Source organism: Musa acuminata, chromosome BXJ3-6 (assembly GCF_036884655.1).
Source record: "Musa acuminata AAA Group cultivar baxijiao chromosome BXJ3-6, Cavendish_Baxijiao_AAA, whole genome shotgun sequence".
Lineage (NCBI taxonomy): Eukaryota > Viridiplantae > Streptophyta > Magnoliopsida > Zingiberales > Musaceae > Musa > Musa acuminata.
Genome location: NC_088354.1, coordinates 13,168,876 through 13,188,892, shown reverse-complemented (window position 1 = coordinate 13,188,892; position 20,017 = coordinate 13,168,876). Strand labels below are relative to the sequence as shown.

The following is a 20,017-nucleotide window of genomic DNA, read 5'->3' as shown; positions in this document are numbered from 1 at the left end:
TTTCATATTATATATGATAATGACGTCACGTGAACCGAGCTGCAATTAAATGTCAAGTTCTTGTATGAGAGAATTCGACCCGGTTTATTTGTCCACGTCACGGTCCAAATCCCACACCCTCTACAAATCTTCGTCTCTTTGCATCGTCTGTTCGATTCATCGACACCATCAGCTGCTCCTCCAACGCTTCAGGTATTCCGTCGTCACCCTTCTCGCTCCTCTCTCTCTCTCCCCGAATCCTTAGCAATCTGATCCTCTTCGGGTCTTGCGTCGAATGCCCTTGCGCGTAGATCTTGGCTTTTGGCATTTGATCGATATCTGGTCTTTCTTGTGGTGCTAATTCTTGTGCCGTGGACCTTGGTTCGTTTCGTGGCTGCAGAAGTTGGTGTATGAACGGAGGGGTCGGTCGATCTCTCTCGGGGAATGCGCTGAGATGGCTGCTGCTCAAGATCCGTTCTATATTGTCAAAGGGGAGATTCAGGAGTCTGTACGTCGTGTTTCGTTGATCATTTGCTTTTACTTTGGCACGGATTATTCTTTTCCTTTTTGCCGATGATTGGATCTGTTTTGTGCTTTTCTTTTTTATCCTACGGAGAACTAATTTCTGATGAATGAGTTTGAGTGTGGCTAATGGTTGATAAATTGATCTAATCGGTTGCTTGGCTGTGTGTTTATGTACGGCGAGGGATTTATTTGGGTTCAAGTACTCTTTTTCATGATGTAGATAGATAGATAGATAGATAGATAGATGGATGGATAGAGAGAGAGAGAGAGAGAGAGAGAGAGAGAGAGAGAGAGAGAGAGAGAGATGAGGCGACCTGAACGGAGTAATGAGAGGAAATCTGAAATCACTTCACTTTGAAGAACCCTTGATTGAATCTTTTTTTGTCCTGGCCTCCAGAATCCAAAATGTGGACGAATTGGAACTCTTTTACTGTGCTTGAATGTGCCTCTGCGGAAAGCATAAATTTATTACATCCAAAATCAAACAAGTATTGCATCTAGATTATTTCAATCATGTTCTAGGGCTGTCTTATCTGTCTATGATATCATCTGGGATACTTGTTCTGGTAACAGATTGACAAACTGCAAGTTACTTTTCATCAATGGGAACAAACCCCTTCAAACACCGGAGAGCGTGTACATCTGACAAAAGAGCTCCTGACCAGCTGTGAAAGCATAGAATGGCAGGTACTGCTTCAAAGCAAATCCTAGATATTCATGTTATGTATATTTATGTCATGTCTTCAGAATTCTTCATCTCAAAATCTTTATGACAGTTGCCCATTGGAGTAAAATTTAACTGCAGTGAGGTGAAAGTTAACTTTTACTGGGGAATTTTTGCTTATCAGTGCCCCAAATCTTTTGATTTTATGTGCTTGTCTATAAATTCTTATTATTCATATGAAAGTGCCTAGAATTTTCTCCCACCGTGCAAGTTCTTTTTTTTTCACCTTCTGCTTACTTCACTTAAATTACGGCCAATCAAAAAGACCTTATTATCCTGACTTATAAAAATAGTTGACTTATGAATGAGCAAAAGATATTGCTTAAGACTGAACTTATTTAGCAAAACTACAAGACAGATGCCACTGGATTCTATTATTGTTTAGCAGAATTGCAATATTTATTTTCCTGGTTCTCTGTAATGTTGGAACCCTTTTGTTGAACTTGTACTCTTTTGATGGAAAGGTAGATGAATTGGACAAGGCAATTGCAGTGGCTGCAAGAGATCCTGCTTGGTATGGTCTTGATGAGGTTGAACTTGAAAAGCGTAGGAGATGGACTAGCACTGCTCATAATCAGGTAAACCTTTAAATGTTAGAACTATTTCTTTATTATCGCCTTAGTCACATCTTGGATTGGTTTAATATTTTGACTTCTGATGTAGACAAACTCTTGTCTTGTGCCAAAATTATGTTGAGACGTGCATAATCAGAAGCACAAATATCACATGTTCTTTCCTCCATAATTTTGATTATGTAGTAGTTATTGTAGGTCGGGAGGACTAGGAGAACTGTAGAAACTGGAAAGGTGAAGCAGAATTTATTCAGCTCAGGTGCAAATGGTGTGCGCAAAGAGCTGATGAAGCTTCCAAATGATCATGCTTCCCAGGCAGGCAGATCGAACCACTACGTTAACCAAGATAATGATGATTTTATATCTTCAGAATCAGATCAGCAGCTGCTCCTCGTAAAGTAATGTTTTATGTATTTTATAGTTCTTTTATTGATTATAGTAGTCAAGATGATATAAGGCTGTTATGATGCATCTGCTGCAGCAGATTTGGAATTTTACTTGTCCATCAATTTTCTATGGGTCCATTCACGCATGGTAAATAACCAATTATATGTCTCAATTTTCTGGTTCTGGCATTCATCCAATGTGACTATGAATGCTTTATTTTGTTGTTTATTTAATGTGATTTAGAATATGGAAAGATGTGGGTGTAAACTGCAGGACCAAAAGGGATGCTTAATGAATTTAATGAAGTTTATATACTTTTAAGGCTTCCACAAGTCGTGGGTCCTTGGAGTCAAAACCTCTCTTGGTTTCTTTCAGGAGCCTAAGCTGTAATATTCATATTCATAGACACTGTGAGTTGTTCAGGACAATCCAATCTTTATATGATAGAGGGCCTTAAATATTTAGCCTTCTTACTTAATCAAGTTTGATTTTTTTAGCTAAAAAGATGTAGATTAAAGGCGTATAGTGAAAAAATTCCTTTTTTTTACCTCTTCTAAACCATGCTTCAGGAAACAAGATGAGGAGCTGGATGAGCTTAGTGCTAGTGTTCGGAGAATTGGTCATGTAGGACTTACCATACATGATGAACTTATTGGGCAGGTACGTTGAGCATCAAGATACCTAATTGTCTCGTGTGATGATCAATTAACTCGGAGAATAATGTTCCCATTCTGAAAGGACATCCAAAATGAATGCAGTCTATGAACATGATATTTTTCAATTGCAGAGAATTTGGAGTCTTTATGCCTTCCTTTGTGCAATGAATACAAAGAGTTCAGCACCAACATTGTGCAAACAAAAGAAAATGCCATCTTTTGATTTGTAAATGATTTTTAATGGATTTGTACCAAAGAACTCTGTCATGTCTTGCTTTGGTGTATGTTGTTGGATATATACATATCGTTGTGCGTTAGATACTGTGTATGTTCCTATGATGCTACTATATTTGTTAGGGTCAGTAGTCCTATGATTTTTGAACCCATGCAAATTAATATGTTGTTTGCAAGACTTGTGAAGCTCCAAAGCGAAGAGTTGAAACTCATATTCATTGTGTAAAACTCTTGATATTGCAGGAAAAAATCTTGGACGAACTAGGCATGGAGATGGAGACTACTTCAAACAGGCTCAACTTTGTCCAGGTTATTCTTGGCTCTTTTCTCCCTTCTCTTTTTAATTTTTAAGTTGCTCTTCCTAAATTTAGTTCTGCATTTTGCCATGCAAATGTAACCCATCAATTAGGTAGACAACATGGATATTAGCAGCCTGGTGTATCCCGATTAACAGAAACACAGAAGCATTCGATTCAATTTGCATTTCTTTCCGATTCAAGATTTGATTCGACCAAGATTAGCAATCTGTCATATTACTTGTGTTTTTCCCATGAGCTTGTGGTCAGCAAGTCTAGTTGAAGTTTCATCTGGGGTTTCATGCTAAAAGAGAGCACTTGTCTTTGTGCAGAAGAAAGTTGCTTTGGTGATGAAGAAGGCTGGTGCCAAGGGCCAAATCATGATGATAGCATTCTTGGTAGTGCTCTTTATAATTCTTTTTATTTTGGTGTTCTTCACGTAGCAAGATAGAGTAACTTTGTGTGACTAATTACTTTTGAAAGTACATGATGGTTACTTAAAGAAAATTTTTTATGCTTAAAATACTTGTCAGATCAAGAAAACCCCAATCTCAAAACAACAAATGATCATGCCTTTTTGCTTTTTTACGGGTGTGTAGCTCATTCATTTTTGCTTAAGTTTACTTTCTCAATTACATTCACATGAATCCATCATTAACTGTTGCATTCATGATTTTAAATGTCTTTTTATCAGCATATAACAGTTGGTATTTACCAAGTATCGATATCTCAATCCAATAAATAGTTTAAACTGCTACCAATGTGATATTTAAGTTTGCCTTCATCGGTAGCAACTGCAACAATATTTATGGTGCTTTCATTAGTTTGCAAGGTTACATGTTGCTCATGAATGCAAACTCATGACTTTCATACTCCTAACTGAGCTAAAACCAACATCACTAGCTCATGTAACAGAAAACAACAAATCACATCCTTCAACATGCATACAATGATCACATCTTTTGGTTTACTTTTATCAAACACATACAATTTCCTTCAACCAAATATTGAAGAACAATAGAGAACAAAGAAACAAATCAGAATCCGGAAATCTTCCTAACTCAATTATGATTAACATTTTGTAGAGGCCTCCTTACTGATCCATCTGCATGAGGTTTATGAGAATACTCCTTCCTGACTGCAGGTGTGTTCTCCTTACCCATCACTATATCATTATTAAGATTATCGTCATGCTTTGGCCTCTTTGTTGATCCATCTACCTTACTAGCTTTCCTGGCACTAGAAATCCTGAAATCTACCAACTTCCGACTAATTTCCTCCATCCAGTCATGCCCAGTGGTTCGAGATAATTCTGAATCAACAAAACAAATCAAATAGTCACATGAAATGAACAATGTTTCTCTTAAAGCTTGTAACCTGTCACTCACCTCGGGGCTCTCTTCCACATTTTGAATTGGAATGATCGGCTGACACTCCCAGTGTCTGCTGAGTTTTTACCCTGCTATTCTGCTGAAACAAACCCTTCATACGGATGGTTTCGACGTGACATCGCTGAGGATCATCTAAAGTCTCTCCCTCCACTAAGGTCTCTTTGCGGCCAGAGTTGAATTGCTCTTGCTCTCCTGCATTGTTGATGTTAATATCTTCCTGCTTGTTTGGTGAAGCCAATGTATAACCAGTTGTGCCCGGAACACTTCTCCACTCCATTTTCTTCGATGCAGTGCGTGTATCCACTATGTTGCCGGCAGTTTCAACTGTAAGTTGAGATCTATCATTCGCCCGCAAAGTGTCAGTGGTTTCCATCTGACATATCGTATTGCCATTCTCTGAGACCGATGCTTCTGGATTGCTAACCAATTTACTTGTAAGATCTTCAACCCAAGCTTCTGCTGCTACATTATATTCCGATTTATCAATATATCCATCAGAGCTATTCTGACAGCCCACCGTATCAGAAATTTCCATATCTTCATCGTTCGGTTGACTAGCAGGATGTTTTTCTGATACGGTCTGAAGACACTCAACTGAACTCTCTTCTGCATTCCGACATAGAACACTAAGCTTCAATGAAAACTATAAAGATACCAGAAGGGGCAGAGGCACTAACCTTCATCTTCAACAGCTGCACCGGTCTCTTTGTATAACCTTTCCTCAAAAGATTGCATAGATGCTGAAAACACTATTAAAATGTTACCAAATACTACAAGAGAGAAATGAAGCATTTTGAAATAGCATATAAGCAAGAAAAGAAAACAGCATAGCATTTTGTACCTGGACACACCATCCCATCCATAGGTTCTAAATCAGAGCAGTCAGTTGACATTTTTGGTTGAACTGCATTCTCAGACTCGATAGTTTCATCTATATTCATCCTAAAACCATCACTCCAAGCAGTAATTACTGCTTGTTCCTCATGCTCTTTCGCAACATCCATAAGTTTTGAATCAGACCTACCATATGATAATTCTAGCTGGATTGTGTTATCATACTCGATGGTTGCATCAAAATTCACCTTTGGATCATCACAAAGTGTTGCTTGCTCCTCATATTCATTAGTAACATTATAATCTGACATGAATGACACTCTCTCCATCTTTTGTGCTTTTCTTAATGCTCCTGAGATGCCCACTAAATTGTCATGCTCATGTTTGCAATTCTCTTCATGAGATATATGCTCATTGGCCACTGCTTGAACAATGTCATTCCTGGCAAATGATCGTTTCTGTTCCATGTCAAATAGGTCTTCTAAGCACATCAGTGTTGCTCCTGGTGCAACCCATACTTCTTCGGATTTAATCCTCTGATTAACATTGGCATCCTTCTTAAGACTGCCAAGCTTACCTGAAACCATAGATATGACATGATATAATTAGATACAATATTCTTATGAAGTCATAAGCTTTAGAAAGAAAAGCATAGCTAAACAAAAGTTATCAAATTTTGTAGACGAAGCAATACATAAGCAATCATCTGAAGTTTCTGATGCAAATATATTATCCTTTCCTTCGTCATGTTTATGGACAGTGTGGCTTAAGTTACTTCCAGAATCGGTATCACAATTCTCCATGTCAGCTTCTTCAGAACATTCAAGATCTAGTTTCACTTGTAAGGCATCTGAGAATTCACTTCTTCCGTCTTTAGGATCTTTGATGTCAAGTTGCTGCCGCAAAATCTCATCATTCTTTGTCTCAAGAACTCCATTGCTATCAGTATCGCATCCTTTTGTGTCATCAAATTCATCATCCTCACAATCAAGTTTCTTGAAGCCAAAATTCATATCATCCTTTGTAGTCTCTTCTGCACATTCCGAATGCTGTGGGGTTAGTGAAACATCTCCTACTTCAGGTCCCACAGTATCTACAGCTTCTTGAGCTATCTCAGGAGCGGATGCTTCTTGGGTTACCGCAGATATGGTTGAGTTACAACTATCTAAATTATACTCTGGTTTCGCTAATTTAGTTTCGGCAATAACTAGGGTTCTTGAAGCCAAAATTTCTCTTCTTGTATTGTTGTCACAATTGCTAGCAGAGTCGTTCTCAAAGCAAGGTGTAACACAGCAAACATCTGCAATACCGAAAACAAAATAATATGGAATCTTAAGGTTTCTTTGCCATAAAGATATACTTCGAAAGGTCGAGTGTCTCCATTTTTCCTTACCTGCTTCATGTTGATCTGCCATTCTGGTTATTTCACAAGAGTGCACGTTGTGACATGAAGCTGCAATCATCAGTAAAGAACTGTCATGAAGTAACAGAGTCAAAAAATGACAATTGTTCAAATGCAATTATCCAAAGGATCCTCCTTCAATCACCTGTGGATTCGAACGAGCCCACGAGCAGAGGAACATTATGCTTTTCATCATTCAAGTTATCTTGTGACGTAATCGAACCAGAACTCATAGCATGCTCATCAATTTCCTTATCATCGAGGGTCACCAAATATTCTTCAACTTCCTCCATTTCCATTTTCTCCTCCATATCTTTAGCCTCATGTTCTTCATCATCTGCAGAGACTTTGGATATATCCCTCATGTTATTCTTCTCAACATTGTCACTGAGAGGTGCAAGTTCCTCGTTTATGCAAGATGTTGTAGACGACTGATGATGCTCCAAAGAAAGTATCTTTTCTTCGAGTTCAGTTGACTCTGTATCAAACTCAATATCAGAAGATAAGTAACAGGGCTTCTAAGCCATCTAACCTACTTAAATTCACATGAGCAGAAAGGAAGTAAGGAACGAGGACAAACAAGTCCTTTTGAGTGCCATCTAGAAAGAACATGCACATGTACACCAGGCAAAATATGTAGGTGTATCGAGGAGCACTCGCAGGGGCCCAAAACCTAATTAGTAGTCATTGTTTTGTATTGAACAATGGTAGACACTTCAGATAAGCCAACATATGTATGAATTTTCTATTGTTATGCTTTTATGATAAATCTTGCATTATAAAGATATGATCTATAACTACACTAATCAACCAAGGAGCTAGTACACAAAAATATGCCATTTTCCTCATCTTTCCACAAGATTTGCACATCAGAAGGACCAGCCAAAAGGCAGTCCATGAGTAACAGAAGGCTAAGTTTCACAATTCTTAGTGCTTGATTTTAGTAAAAACTATGCATAGTAGTAAGGTTTCTTGTATCATGACATATCATTCGATATAAACAGTACGAACCAATCCGATAAGAGACTAATATGAGTAATACATTGGTATACCCCTATATACTATTATAACGAGTAGATATCAATACATCGATACAAATCGATAAAGCAAATCATATATGATAGTATATGTAAATTGATGCATTAACAATTTATGGAGGATGCAAAGAATAAATTCGTATACAAATGGTTATTCATATATACTAACCGCATTTAACTGATGATGAAGTTCTTCCGAATGGTACGGTAATCTCCCATCTTCCTGCGGAACCTGCCCAATATTATATGAACATGAACAAAGTATTTAACCTTGCTCTTAAAATCAAAGACTTCAACACACCTTGACCATCTGGAGTTCCCCAAGTTGTTTCGCCAATATCTGAAGAAGCTTGAAATTTACCACAAAGGTCAAGTGGCTCACCTATGTTATCAATAGGTTCTCCGTCAAATTTATTTGTGAGTGCCACACTCTCCATACACAAGGATTTGGCATGTTCATATCCACTGCAGGAGAAACCACATGATGCATCCAAGCCACCATTCTTAACTCCATCATGTTGGACGTCATCATCTTTACCTTCCGCTAATACTGGTGTTTGCAATTCCAGAATCGGTCTCTCGATTACAGCTGAATTTTCACTTTCGCTTGGGATAATTATATCACTATCATTCATAACATTACTCTCCCTTAGGATGGACAGAGGTGACGGCCTTCTATTAGAAACATCATCATCATCGGCTGGTTCGATCGAATTAGCTTTTGTAAGTGCTTGGAATTCATCTTCACCAGTACATGAATTCCTCCCACCTGAAAGAACCAAGCATTGTCTTTCTTTAAGCTTATCTACAACCTTAAATTCTTGGGGCACAGAATATGGACTTTTCATATTTGCAGAATCTGCCCATGTTTCTGCTTCACTTTCAGAAACTTCAAGATTACTCAACTGGTGGGCACTAGCTTCCCCTATAAGCAGAAACAAATGTTTGGAGTTGACATAACAAATGAGTGATCATCCTGAATATAATAAATGGTAATGACTATTAAATACATAGGGAATCATAAAGTATACCCTCAGAACGATTTCCTGATGCAGGAGGACTACCATTTGCAATGTGGTCTTCCTTATTGCCGGCTAAAACATTTATGTGAGATTCTATGTGTGTATTCCGCATTTTCCTGGAGGATGGACTGAAGGACTTCCCCTTGTTGGATTTCTTATACATGCTTAATGAATCCATGCTGCAAATACCTATGACATGGACAAAAGCTTAGAATTATCCAAAAGAATATAGTGCAACAATATAAGAGAAAAACAACTTACTGGGTGGATGCCCTTTTACCTAGACATCACAGATACAGCATAATGAGACAGTTTCAGAGATCTGTACCTTCACTTTTAATTGGATTGACAGGAGAGTGATCATTACTTTCATCACTAGATGCTCTAGCATCATGTGTGTCTTCTAGTTTAGCTGATTCAGATTCTTCTTTAAATTGCAAAGTGCCTCCAGTGGCATATGTTGTGCCAACTATCTCTGTTCTGTCATTGTTTTCATTGCCATCTGAACATCGAGGGGCCTTAGCAGCTGATCCATTCTTCCCAGATCGGATGCTAGAAGCAGAAAATTCCGCTTGAAATTTATCCTCTGGAACTTCTAGCTGCTTTTCAAATTCAGATCCAACTAGCAACAATGTGGTGGATTTGTCATAGGCACATGATTTCCCCTGTGAAGAAACTTCCACACCTTCCATTTGTACAGAAGCATCTGCAATTGTGTCACCTGGTATTTCTGATAAAGATGGTGAGATTGCACAAACCAAATTGCAATCATCTGAACAACAAATTTCAGAATTATCATCATGAGATGTGATAACTTTCTCATAATTTTGACATAGATTATCACCTGAAGATAATCTGCTAACATCAGTCACTTCCAAAAGAGTTTCCATGATATCACTGCTCAGCTCCATAAGTTTATGAGGTGACAATTCTCTATGCCCAGCTACTTGTTCTAAAGAATCATATTTTGTTGCACTTTTACCAGAGCTACAATCAGTAGCACTGAAGGAATTATTTTGATTTCCCTCATCTAAAACCACAATTTCAGCACCCTGTGCTATCTCAGATGGACTTGTATTACCATCAAAAGATTCCTCCTCACATTTATCTCCAATAGACTCGGCACCAATTGTTGATGTATTAGTTAACAAATGAGAAGATGAAGACTCATATTTACCTTCTTCAGCAGTTTCACACATTTTTGGAATATTAGAACATGTATTGGTTCCCTTGAGATCTATCAATCCATTGAATTCTTGACATGCAGATTCGGTGTCTAACAGTGCCACAGAAGTTGCTCCAATACTCCCTGATTCATTTTTGACGATGTTCTGCTGGTTTAATAAGCCCACAAAATCATTATCGGGTACAACAATTAAAGGCAGGACCACTTCATCTGCAAATCACGGACTTCCGTAAGTAGACATTCAAAGTGACATATTAGCATGAAATATGAAATAAGGGAAAAAGACAACGAATCAGAGAACCACCAGATATTGCATTGTTAAGTCTAAACTTACCCTTAAGTCCACCAGGACAGACAGGACTATGAGAAGCAACAGCATGAACATCGTATAACATTAAGGCTGTTCTGGGATCACTGACAGTAGAAGCTTCAGTAACAACTGCAGGAGAAGGTTCTTCAAGATGGCTGCAAGGAAGTGGTGAATCAACAATTTTTGTTCCTTTGGGCTGTCCATCTCTTTCTTCTGTGTAATTTGCACCATCCATAGTGCTGTTCGTAGAAGGCATATTTGCAAATCCCCCGCACTCAGTACCAGGAACTTCAGAATCTGCCTTCACAGAAGGGTCAACATATGAAAAACCATCTTGTAATCTGCGAGAAACTTCAACCGGATTGTAAGAAGAAATTTCTCTATCCTCTTTCGCCATTAGTGTAAGATTGTCAAAGCCTTGCAGAGTCTTTACCCGTGATAAATTTCCAGACTCAATTAATTGGTCAGCATGACATTTATCATTGGTTAGATCATCAATTAATGGAGAATGTTGAACCTTATTAGCACTTTTCACCTTTGGATGATTGCTGCCTGCTGTTTCTGAAACCACATGTTTAGCAGCAACTGACGATTCAGAAGTAGAGACAGGTGTAGACTCTTGGGAACCATCAGTATCATCAGTAGTTTTATGAGTGTCAATCAAACCAAATGCTACAGGCTCAACCTCCATGGAAGGGCAATTTTTGTCTTCCTTAATTTGGTGCTCGCTACACTCTTCATGTGTCTCATATTTATGCCTTTTACTACTTGCTATTTTCTTTACGGCAGTGTGATATGCATCAAAGTTAGCCATCTCATCATCACTCTCAAGAACTTTCTCACAGCAATCTTCACAAAGCCTTTCTTTATGCTCGTTGGAACCAGCATTCTGCTGCACGCGGACAGGATCTAATCTGCCAGCAATTTCTACTTCCTCAATTGAAATTTCTTTATCTGAAACCACTGCTCTTTTCCTCTTCTTCTGCCTTGTGTTTTTTACAGCCTCATCTGTTGGCATCACCAATTCTCTTCTGGAGGCATTGTAACTTGATTCTCTTCCTGGTTCTTCAACATGTCTGTGGCCTTCTAGCATTTCATTTTCACCTCCGACTGTACAGTCAGTGGTAGAATCCTCGGTTGGTGCTTCTGCTAAGACCTGACCTTTCTTCAACCTCTGTGACCTTCTGGCTTTCTCAACTACATCAACTAATGTATTCCCAGTTATTTGAAGTCCCGGAGCATTATGCTTTGGAAGCTTAGTTTCCTTGTTGTGTTCATCAGTTATTGAACTCTCGACTAAAGGAGCTGAAGTCTTGAATTCAGTCGAAGCAAGCTTTGGAACATTTCGCATTGAACGCCTCAAAGTATCTTTAGTCTGTGCCACCCTTTTTGGATCTACTTGAACAATAAGTTCTTGAAGTGCAGCTCTAGTTTCACAGCTAGGAACAGTAATTTCTGTAGTTCCTTTACTCGTCTTCATGTTCCTCTCATGCCTCCTGGTCTTGCTCTTTCTGACTAGTTCAACATCATGAGCTAATGAAGTTTCATGCTCCAACACAGTAAGCACAGATGAACTCCGTGTGCACAGCCTACGAGGTTCTACTTCGGAGAGCTTTTCTTTTCTGGCATGATCCTCTGCAGTTTCAGTTAAGATTGCATCAGGAAGAGGGGCTGCAAGATCTGGATTTCTGATAGCCTTTCTTTCCTTCTTTTGTAGCATCTTATTCGGATGTTCATCTCTTGATTCCAAACTTCCAGGCAAGGAGGCCCCAATACCTTCATCTTTGATCCTTGAAGTGTGACGCCTTGGCCGATTCAAAGCACCTCGTAATTTTGCTGCCTCTTTAGTCTCCTCCCCTGCTGGTTTTTCATATTTCTGAACATTAGGAATTGAAACTACTGAAGTAGGTCCTGATTCCTCACTTTCCTGGAATAAGTTATGAGACTTTGCAAGATTACGTTTTGATCGCCTCGCTGGAGGCACTTCAATATGTGGAACCATAATTTCATGTTGATCATCAAGTCCAACGGTGGAATTGATACGAGCTTTACTGCCAAAATTTTCATCTTTCTCCAACACTTGTGCTTCCGAAGATACATCAAAGACAGGAGCAACAACATCCTCTTCTTTCCTTTTAGCATTTCCCCTTGTTTGCATCCTTCTGGGTTTCGTGTCTCCCTGCATTGCTTCATCTCCTCCAATAGTCACCACTCTGTTCCTCAGAGATCTAGTAGTTGGTGCGCAGTGATCGTCTTCCTTATCTACCTTCTTTCTATTGTTCTCCGCTTGGTGAGGAACCTTTGCAGCCAAATCAGGCCCATTGTTTCTGTTCTGTGCCTCTTCCTCGATGACATGGGAACGTACTACTGCAGCTGCAGTGGATCGAGGTCTCGTGCTTCTAGTCTTCATTTCCGTAATAGTCACCACTCTGCTCGGAGATCTAGTAGTTGGTGCACAATCCACCTCCCTTCTGTTGTTTTCCTCTTCGTGAGGAACCTTTGCAACCAAATCAGGCCCATTGTTTCTGTTCCGTGATCTCTTCTCCTCGATGACAGGAGACCATACTACTGCTGCTGCAGTGGATCGGAGCCTCTTGCTTCTAGTCTTCACTTGAAAAGCACCATTTGCTTCCAAAACTGGCTCACTGACTGCTTTTGATGCGTACACAACAAAAGACCTCCTCCTACTCGGCCGCCTCCTCTCCGGAGAAGTTCGCGCTTCCAGGTCTCTCTGGCTGCCATCTCGTTCACCATCGTCTTCTTGCATATAGAAGCTTACCTTCTTATTGACCCCTCCTCTTCCGGCGCCCTCAACACTGCTTCCATTGGAGCCCTTCAAGCAGCCTTTCGGCTTCATCTCCTCGCTATTCCGCTTCTTTTTGTCACAATCAGACAAAAAAGTTGGTTTTGAAACGTCGCAGTAACTACTCATAACAATTCCAACAGCAAGAGCAGAGCGAGAAAGAGAAACACGGTACGGTACCTGTAGAAGGGAAGCGAGGTTTTCGGCCATCCGGGAGTTGGTGAGATTGGCCGGGAGGCCGTGCTGCTTGCTGAGGGCTTGGAGCTCCCTCCTCGTCATGCTCTTGTACTCCATCTCCATTGAGAAACGTGGGGGAAAAACCGAACCAACCGCCGGCGCGGCGAGACTGCTAAGGATCCGTCGTCATTGGAAGAAGAAAATTTCTTGGATTCAGCTATTTCCACGGTAAGATCGTCGGAATCCTCGAGTCTTCCTCACTGAAAAGGGACGGGGAGGAAATCCAAACCGGAGCGATCTGGTTAGCGCCTCGACTGTAGCGTTTGAAATCATTTGAATTTGGAAGCGTTAAGAGATCACGCGCTTTGCCCGCCTCCGTAAACTTCTGTTGCCAATCCGTCGACTGGACGTTCGGTTACCGCCCTTGTGATTGATCAAACACCATGGAGCCCACAGAGACCCAATCGTCCATCTAAGGTAGACGAAGAGGAGTAGAGGCTCCCTCGTCGTCTCCGAATGGGTAGCCACGTGGGTGCTGTGGGACTCATGTGGCTGTCGATTGCCCGTTCGATTCTTCACTGAAGAATCCGACGGTCAAGATGACAGAGTACTCCGCGTAACATGCCCACTTTACCATGTGCCTCAACGCATCATTACCGTCACCCGTATCATCATGCCACCACGAAAGTTGCTCTACACGTGGAGAGTGATAAGGTACGGCTCCGAGAAATGGATGGTCCTGATCTAATTTCGTTGATTTCAACTGAAATCTTTAATAATAGCTCTGATAACATGTTTAATTAGCAAGAGATTAGATGATAATTTCAATCGAATAGATATATACCAAAGAGAGATTTGGAGTTAAATTTATGATCGGTGCAGCAGGGGCTGACACGTGGAGGAATATTGGGACGCTACGTGCCACTTGAGGTGGCCTCCAGTGGATCGGGATGTAACGCGACGCCACGTGTTAACAGATTAGTTTTGGGCTCCCGTAGCCGAAGGCGTAGGACGAATGCCCGTCGCCGAGTAGATGATAATGCCGCTCTCCCTCCACCGCGCCGCTGGGTGGCCTCCCGCCGCTCCTCTCCGCTGGCCCCCGCTACGCCGCCGCTCCTACGTCGCCTCCCCGAGGCCTCCGGGTGCTCCCGCCGCCGCAAGAGTGGACGGCGCCTCCTCATCTTCCTCCTTCGACCCCTCAGCATTCGAGGCCGAGAGGCTCCGCCTCGACGCGGAGGCCCGAGCGTCTATGGCTGCCGCCGCCGCTGCCTCCGATGCGGAGGGTGAGAGACAAGGAGGGGATCCCAAGGCTTGGAAGTGGAAGATCCGGAAGCGTGTCTGGGATCTCTTGGAGGCGGAAGATATCGCGCGGAACCCTCGCCCCGTCCACCACCGCATCCCTAATTTTGCCGGCGCTGCCTTAGCCGCTGACTCGGTTGGCTTCTTAATTTATCTTCTTACTTTGCGATTCATTTCTACAGCTATTTAGTATGAATTGTTTTGCCAGTCGTTACTAATATATCATCCTCTATATACAGCAAAGACTTCATTAGGGCCACAAAGTAGTTGTGACCGAAGAGCAACCGAGAAATTGGGGATCTTCAAGGGTACAAACCTTTTGGAGACCTCAAGCTATATATGGTTATAGCGAGTAGATTTGGGAAACATCTATGTTTTCTAATCATTGTGTTAAACGATCATGATCTAAAGTTCACCTTGATTATTCCGAGATTCAATGCTAAATATCATCCAGCATATGAAGTAACATATTGTTACTAGATTTTGCTACCATCTTTTATTGTCCATCAATAGGTTACATAAGGCTGCAAGCAGTCAATATGTCAAATTTTGAACTACTGAAAATGAACGTATATGCTGGGTATCTTATTCTACACGTAATTATGAGGTCAGGAGGTTGGGAATGGAAGTTATGGGGCATGTTGCCAGTGAAAATTTGATGTTCTCTAACGATTATAAGGTCTACTCTCATGGTACATGTCTCTGACAGGGCTTATTGCTTTTCCTTGTTATGTTGATCGTTTAAGTTTGGATTGAGATTAGAGATTTTTTGGTACTCTGTATTAAATTCATGTGCTTTTTTGGCATGTTATTTATGCTTCTTTGTCCTTTTGTTCCTTTTTTGTGTGTCTAAATTTATTGTACTTTTAGATGTACACCTTTTATTAATTTGCTGAAGTGGTTTAAATCTGTTGGGATTAAGTTAGGTAAGTTGGATGTGTTTCAAAAGGCCCAATGCGTGAAGGTCAACCCTGACTCGCCTCAGAAACAAGTCCGGTTTTTGACACTTACAGGTTGGTCGACTGTCCCATCTCCAAATATGCTATGATTCACTGTTGCATAATTTTTTTGTTTTTGTATGTATGCATTTGTTGTAGTAGGTTGATTGCATGGATTATTTGTGCTTCCCCACCCTAACTTAGAATGTCAAAACTTGCCTGAACATGGAAAAATGCTGTTTCTTTGTACACTGTGTACAATGCTACTTGTAAGAAATAAAATGTTGAACCAAATTCCCTCATCTACACACCGTCTGTGAAATTCTTTATTAGCTCATTTAGCATGTAAATAGACCAGACCTGATTTAGATGGATGTTTGTGGCTGCAAGTTCTATCACACGTTGCACATGTGCAACTCTATTTTCAGAAACAAGTTCGGTTTTTGACACTTACAGGTTGGTCAACTGTCCCATCTCCAAACGTGCTATGATTCACTGTTGCATAATTTTTTTGTTTTTGTATATATGCATTTGTTGTAGTAGGTTAATTGCATGGATTATTTGTGCTTCACCACCCTAACTTAGAATGTGAAAACTTGCCTGAACATTTAAAAGTGCTATTTCTTTGTAAACTGTGTACAATGCTACTTGTAAGAAATAAAATGTTGAAGGAACCAAATTCCCTCATCTAAACACCGTCTGTGAAATTCTTTATTAGCTCATTGAGCATGTAAATAGACCAGACCTGATTTAGATGGATGTTTGTGGCTGCAAGTTCTATCACACGTTGCACATGTGCAACTCTAGTTTGAACATTGTGTGTTTTCGTCTCTCAGAAACTCAAAAACTGATGATGCTATTATCTTTGTGTTATTGCTTTGATAAAGATTTTCAAATTGGTGTTCCATATATAAATGTATGATCCAAAGATCGTGCACATTCTAGTGCATTCTTCTTCTTTTTTGTCATTTCTCCTTTTAGTCTTTCTCTATATCGGCTCCTGAAGAATGAAATGGCAACAAATAGTTGCAAATGTCAAAAAACCAGAAATGTAGAACTTGGTAATTGAAATGGACGATGTGAGTATCTGCTGGTCATGTTTGATTGAACTATTTTGTGTTAATGAACTCAGATCTGCTGGACTTACTGTTTGAAATCAATTTTTAATAGCATGGTAATGAAAGTAAAAAGTCCTTTTAAGGTAGCCAGAGTTGTAATGTTGGTTGGAGATTTCTCATGAAAGTAAAAAGTCTTTTAGCTCCTACCACCGAAGTACCATTTATAGAGGTACCTGGAAGCCGTCACAATGCCCCATTGTTGGCAACCTACAAAGTCTATATTATCTGCTCTACAACCTTTTTACACCTGACAACTTACAAGAACAAAATAATGTAATAAATGCTTCCCCTGATAGTAGATTTTGAACATACAAGAAAGCAATTAATAAATGTTGCATGCTAGGTTTATTTTGGAGGTTTTTTTTTTCAACATGTCCTACCATACAAGATCCACATATCTTTATTGATGTGCACCCTTGTTTTTGTTAATACTTGCTGCAATTGATATGTACTTCGCTTCTATGACAAGTTTCATTGGTTACGAATCAATAGAAATTTGAAACGGTTAACTTGTAAGACAATGGAGCAAATGATCCGTCTAACAAGGACTTTGCAGCACTACTCAGTAGCAGAGGAAGAGGAACTGGCACATTCTGCAGCCATCTTTGTTATTTTAGATAGTACTTTTATGACTTAGGATTATAATAATGGATGCTGATGCGGTGTATACTGGTAACATAACTACAACAACTCTTTTTTCGTGGTCCATGGCATGCTGCAGAAAGGTGTGGCATGGGCAGGCCTCTGTTGTTTTATACTAATCTCTTTTGTTCAATCTGCAATAAGATGAGTAAACTCTTAAGAAGTTTATTCTTTTATTATACATTACATTTATTGGTCTTCAATGTTCTGTTATTGTGTGTTCCCTCTTAAAAATGTTCTGTAGTTTCTTGGACTGAAGACTTTGTTAGAAATCACATATTTCTGCCAATTAGTTCAGTTAACATTAACCAATGCCCAGTGGTTCCTCACATGTCATCTTTGCTGATCATGGTTTGCCCATGGTTTGCCCATTTTCTGATTGCAGCTTGATTCGGTGTATGCAGGTGGAAAGAAGTTACTGACTCCTCAACCACGACTGAGGACTGGATTTTTCTCAGTATTGGCATCTCAGACACTGCCTTCTGGTTCCATTTTGGAGGCATGTACCTCTGTAGGAGCTGCGAAATATGGTCGACCAATTGGTCTGGATGAAAAAATAAAAGTTGATTTGATAGTTATTGGTTCAGTTGCAGTCGATCCAACAACAGGAGCACGACTGGGCAAGGGTGAGGTAAGCTGTTGATGTTTTTAATGTGGTATTGCCTAACATTCAGCTGGCATCATTTTTTCTTTGGTGATATACAATGTAGGGTTTTGCAGAACTCGAGTATGGGATGCTGCGTTATATGGGAGCTATAGATGACAACGCGATGATAGTAACATCTGGTAATATTGTATCTTTTCAGTCGGCTGATTTGGTGTTTTATGTGTAACATCAGAAACATTATCATGCATGTGCTTCCAGTTCATGACAAGCAATTGGTGGATGATATCCCAGTTGAGAAGCTCTTAGTTCATGACGTGCCAGTTGACATTATCTGCACTCCAACTCAGATCATCTACACCAATACAAGAATCCCAAAGCCTCAGGGTGGGTTCATATTGAATCAATGTACTTCGTTCACTTAAATCCAGTGCCAAGATTAGCTGATCCTGAAGTTTCTTGCATATGTAGGAATCTACTGGGAGAAGTTATCTCCAGAAAAACTGGGTCAGATTCGAATTCTTCGAGAGTTGAAGAGGCGAATAGAGCGGGAGACCGGGCAGCTGCTGCCTACTGGGCCTTCTGAGAAGCTTCCTCCCACCGCTCGACGCAGGCGGTGAGCTTTTATGATATGATCGTAGATTACACTACCTATATATTGTCTCACTGCCATCATCATGCTATATAAACAAATTTGGATTACACTATATCATTTTCTGAACATTATGTGTGATAAAATTTTGTGCAAGGAACAATCCTTTTAATATTATGTTAATATGAATAATCCCTTTTTTTTCCTGTAAGATACTTGTCTGCTGTTTGTAGAGCACCTGTCAAACGATCGAAACTGTTTATTTATCGTGTCAATATAATGTTATTGTTTTAGGGGATTATTGTTTACAATCCCTATTTATTATTTATAATTGTATTTTAATATTTTAAATTTATTTTTTGATAAATATTTGTATCTCTCTCCGCATCCTATTCTTCCTTGAGGATAGTGCTGAGGGGACAACGACCAAGTTTGAGGGGTAGGCTAGGGGTGTTGATCGATAAAAAGCACGGGGAATGACGATTGATGACATGTAGAGATAATGATAAGAGATAACGATCAATATATTTTTTTCTCTCTTCTCATCGTGTTCTTCCTTGAGGATAGTGTTGAGGGGACAACGATCAAGATTAAAGCATAGACTAAGGGATAAACTAAGAGACATGATATTGATCGATAAAAAGCATAGATTAGGAAATGATTAGAGATAACGATCAATATATTTTTTTGAGCATAGACTAAGGGATAAACTAAGAGACAGAACATTGATTGATAAAAAGCACAGATTAGGAACTGATAGGAACCAACGACGATTGACGACATGCACTAGATTGGGGATGATGATCAACACTAGAGAGGTGCACAAGATGGATCGTAAATAGTAAAATATTATTTTTATTAATTTAAAAGATATTATAAATAATAAAATTTTATCAATAGTAAAAAAGGATTTTAAACAGTAACTCCTTTTTTTTAATCATGATTATATGGTTTTTTGTACGGTGTCGTTCTCGTGACAACACATGTCATGCCATTTTTGCTAACTTGTTCTTCCATATTTAAAGAAAGAAGAAAAATGGAACCCTTCTCTTCTTGTCAACGTCGACGACGCTGAAATGAGATGTCCTTTTTGTTTGACCAATGTCGGTCCACGAATACCTATGAAGATACACCCCAACCCAGAAGAGCACCAATAAGGAACGAAAACGAATTCATATGTGGTTTTGGTCCCTTTGCCTGCGCCTCACGACTCCGGTGAAGTGTGAGCCACTTCTCTTTGTTGGACTGGACTCCTCCGTGTTTGCTTGCCAATCCAATCGGTCTGGTTT

The 20,017-nt window shown here is 39.8% G+C and overlaps 3 protein-coding genes across 6 annotated transcripts; 2 read left to right on the top strand and 1 right to left on the bottom strand.

The window, feature by feature from the left end:
- Positions 1-98: 98 nt before the first annotated feature.
- Positions 99-4,488, top strand: LOC135639743 (syntaxin-61-like). Of its 2 annotated transcripts, XM_065153619.1 has the most exons (9): positions 99-192; positions 380-487; positions 1,078-1,191; positions 1,693-1,806; positions 1,999-2,198; positions 2,757-2,847; positions 3,321-3,386; positions 3,706-3,771; positions 4,459-4,488. In XM_065153619.1, the coding sequence occupies exons 2-9, from the start codon at positions 434-436 to the stop codon at positions 4,471-4,473; spliced, it is 720 nt and encodes a 239-aa protein (XP_065009691.1). In that variant the 5' UTR covers positions 99-192; positions 380-433; the 3' UTR covers positions 4,474-4,488. The 2 variants fall into 2 exon arrangements, with proteins under 2 accessions (XP_065009691.1, XP_065009690.1); XM_065153618.1 differs by lacking the exon at positions 4,459-4,488 and having other exon boundaries at positions 3,706-3,961.
- On the bottom strand, positions 4,169-13,853 carry LOC103988103 (uncharacterized). 2 transcript variants are annotated; one of them, XM_009406624.3, is made up of 13 exons: positions 13,539-13,853; positions 10,580-13,430; positions 9,388-10,455; positions 9,069-9,248; positions 8,339-8,962; positions 8,207-8,269; positions 7,146-7,478; positions 6,992-7,051; positions 6,293-6,898; positions 5,606-6,175; positions 5,442-5,504; positions 4,762-5,370; positions 4,169-4,685 (listed from the first exon to the last, which is right to left on the bottom strand). In XM_009406624.3, exons 1-13 carry the CDS (start codon positions 13,656-13,658, stop codon positions 4,435-4,437), a joined length of 7,398 nt encoding a protein of 2,465 aa, XP_009404899.2. In that variant the 5' UTR covers positions 13,659-13,853; the 3' UTR covers positions 4,169-4,434. The 2 variants fall into 2 exon arrangements, with proteins under 2 accessions (XP_009404899.2, XP_009404901.2); XM_009406626.3 differs by having other exon boundaries at positions 8,420-8,962.
- Positions 13,854-14,521: 668 nt separating this feature from the next.
- On the top strand, positions 14,522-18,939 carry LOC103988101 (5-formyltetrahydrofolate cyclo-ligase-like protein COG0212). Of its 2 annotated transcripts, none has more exons than XM_065153485.1 (6): positions 14,522-14,970; positions 15,757-15,847; positions 17,937-18,163; positions 18,243-18,318; positions 18,431-18,523; positions 18,608-18,939. In XM_065153485.1, exons 1-6 carry the CDS (start codon positions 14,569-14,571, stop codon positions 18,754-18,756), a joined length of 1,038 nt encoding a protein of 345 aa, XP_065009557.1. In that variant the 5' UTR covers positions 14,522-14,568; the 3' UTR covers positions 18,757-18,939. The 2 variants fall into 2 exon arrangements, with proteins under 2 accessions (XP_065009557.1, XP_009404896.3); XM_009406621.3 differs by having other exon boundaries at positions 14,523-14,970; positions 18,398-18,523.
- The last annotated feature ends 1,078 nt before the right edge of the window (positions 18,940-20,017 follow it).

What these genes read in the sequence shown, in the direction of transcription:
- LOC135639743 (XM_065153618.1), top strand. Translation starts at nt 434, where the DNA reads ATGGCTGCTGCTCAAGATCCGTTCTATATTGTCAAAGGGGAGATTCAG. An exon ending in CTAGCACTGCTCATAATCAG is followed by an intron (nt 1,807 to 1,998) that starts GTAAACCTTTAA and finishes TAGTTATTGTAG; the next exon opens with GTCGGGAGGACTAGGAGAAC. An exon ending in ACAGGCTCAACTTTGTCCAG is followed by an intron (nt 3,387 to 3,705) that starts GTTATTCTTGGC and finishes GTCTTTGTGCAG; the next exon opens with AAGAAAGTTGCTTTGGTGAT.
- LOC103988103 (XM_009406624.3), bottom strand. Translation starts at nt 13,658, where the DNA reads ATGGAGATGGAGTACAAGAGCATGACGAGGAGGGAGCTCCAAGCCCTC. An exon ending in ACCTCGCTTCCCTTCTACAG is followed by an intron (nt 13,431 to 13,538) that starts GTACCGTACCGT and finishes TGTGACAAAAAG; the next exon opens with AAGCGGAATAGCGAGGAGAT. An exon ending in GGGAACTCCAGATGGTCAAG is followed by an intron (nt 8,270 to 8,338) that starts GTGTGTTGAAGT and finishes AATATTGGGCAG; the next exon opens with GTTCCGCAGGAAGATGGGAG.
- LOC103988101 (XM_009406621.3), top strand. Translation starts at nt 14,569, where the DNA reads ATGATAATGCCGCTCTCCCTCCACCGCGCCGCTGGGTGGCCTCCCGCC. An exon ending in CCGGTTTTTGACACTTACAG is followed by an intron (nt 15,848 to 17,936) that starts GTTGGTCGACTG and finishes CGGTGTATGCAG; the next exon opens with GTGGAAAGAAGTTACTGACT. An exon ending in CACGACTGGGCAAGGGTGAG is followed by an intron (nt 18,164 to 18,242) that starts GTAAGCTGTTGA and finishes TATACAATGTAG; the next exon opens with GGTTTTGCAGAACTCGAGTA.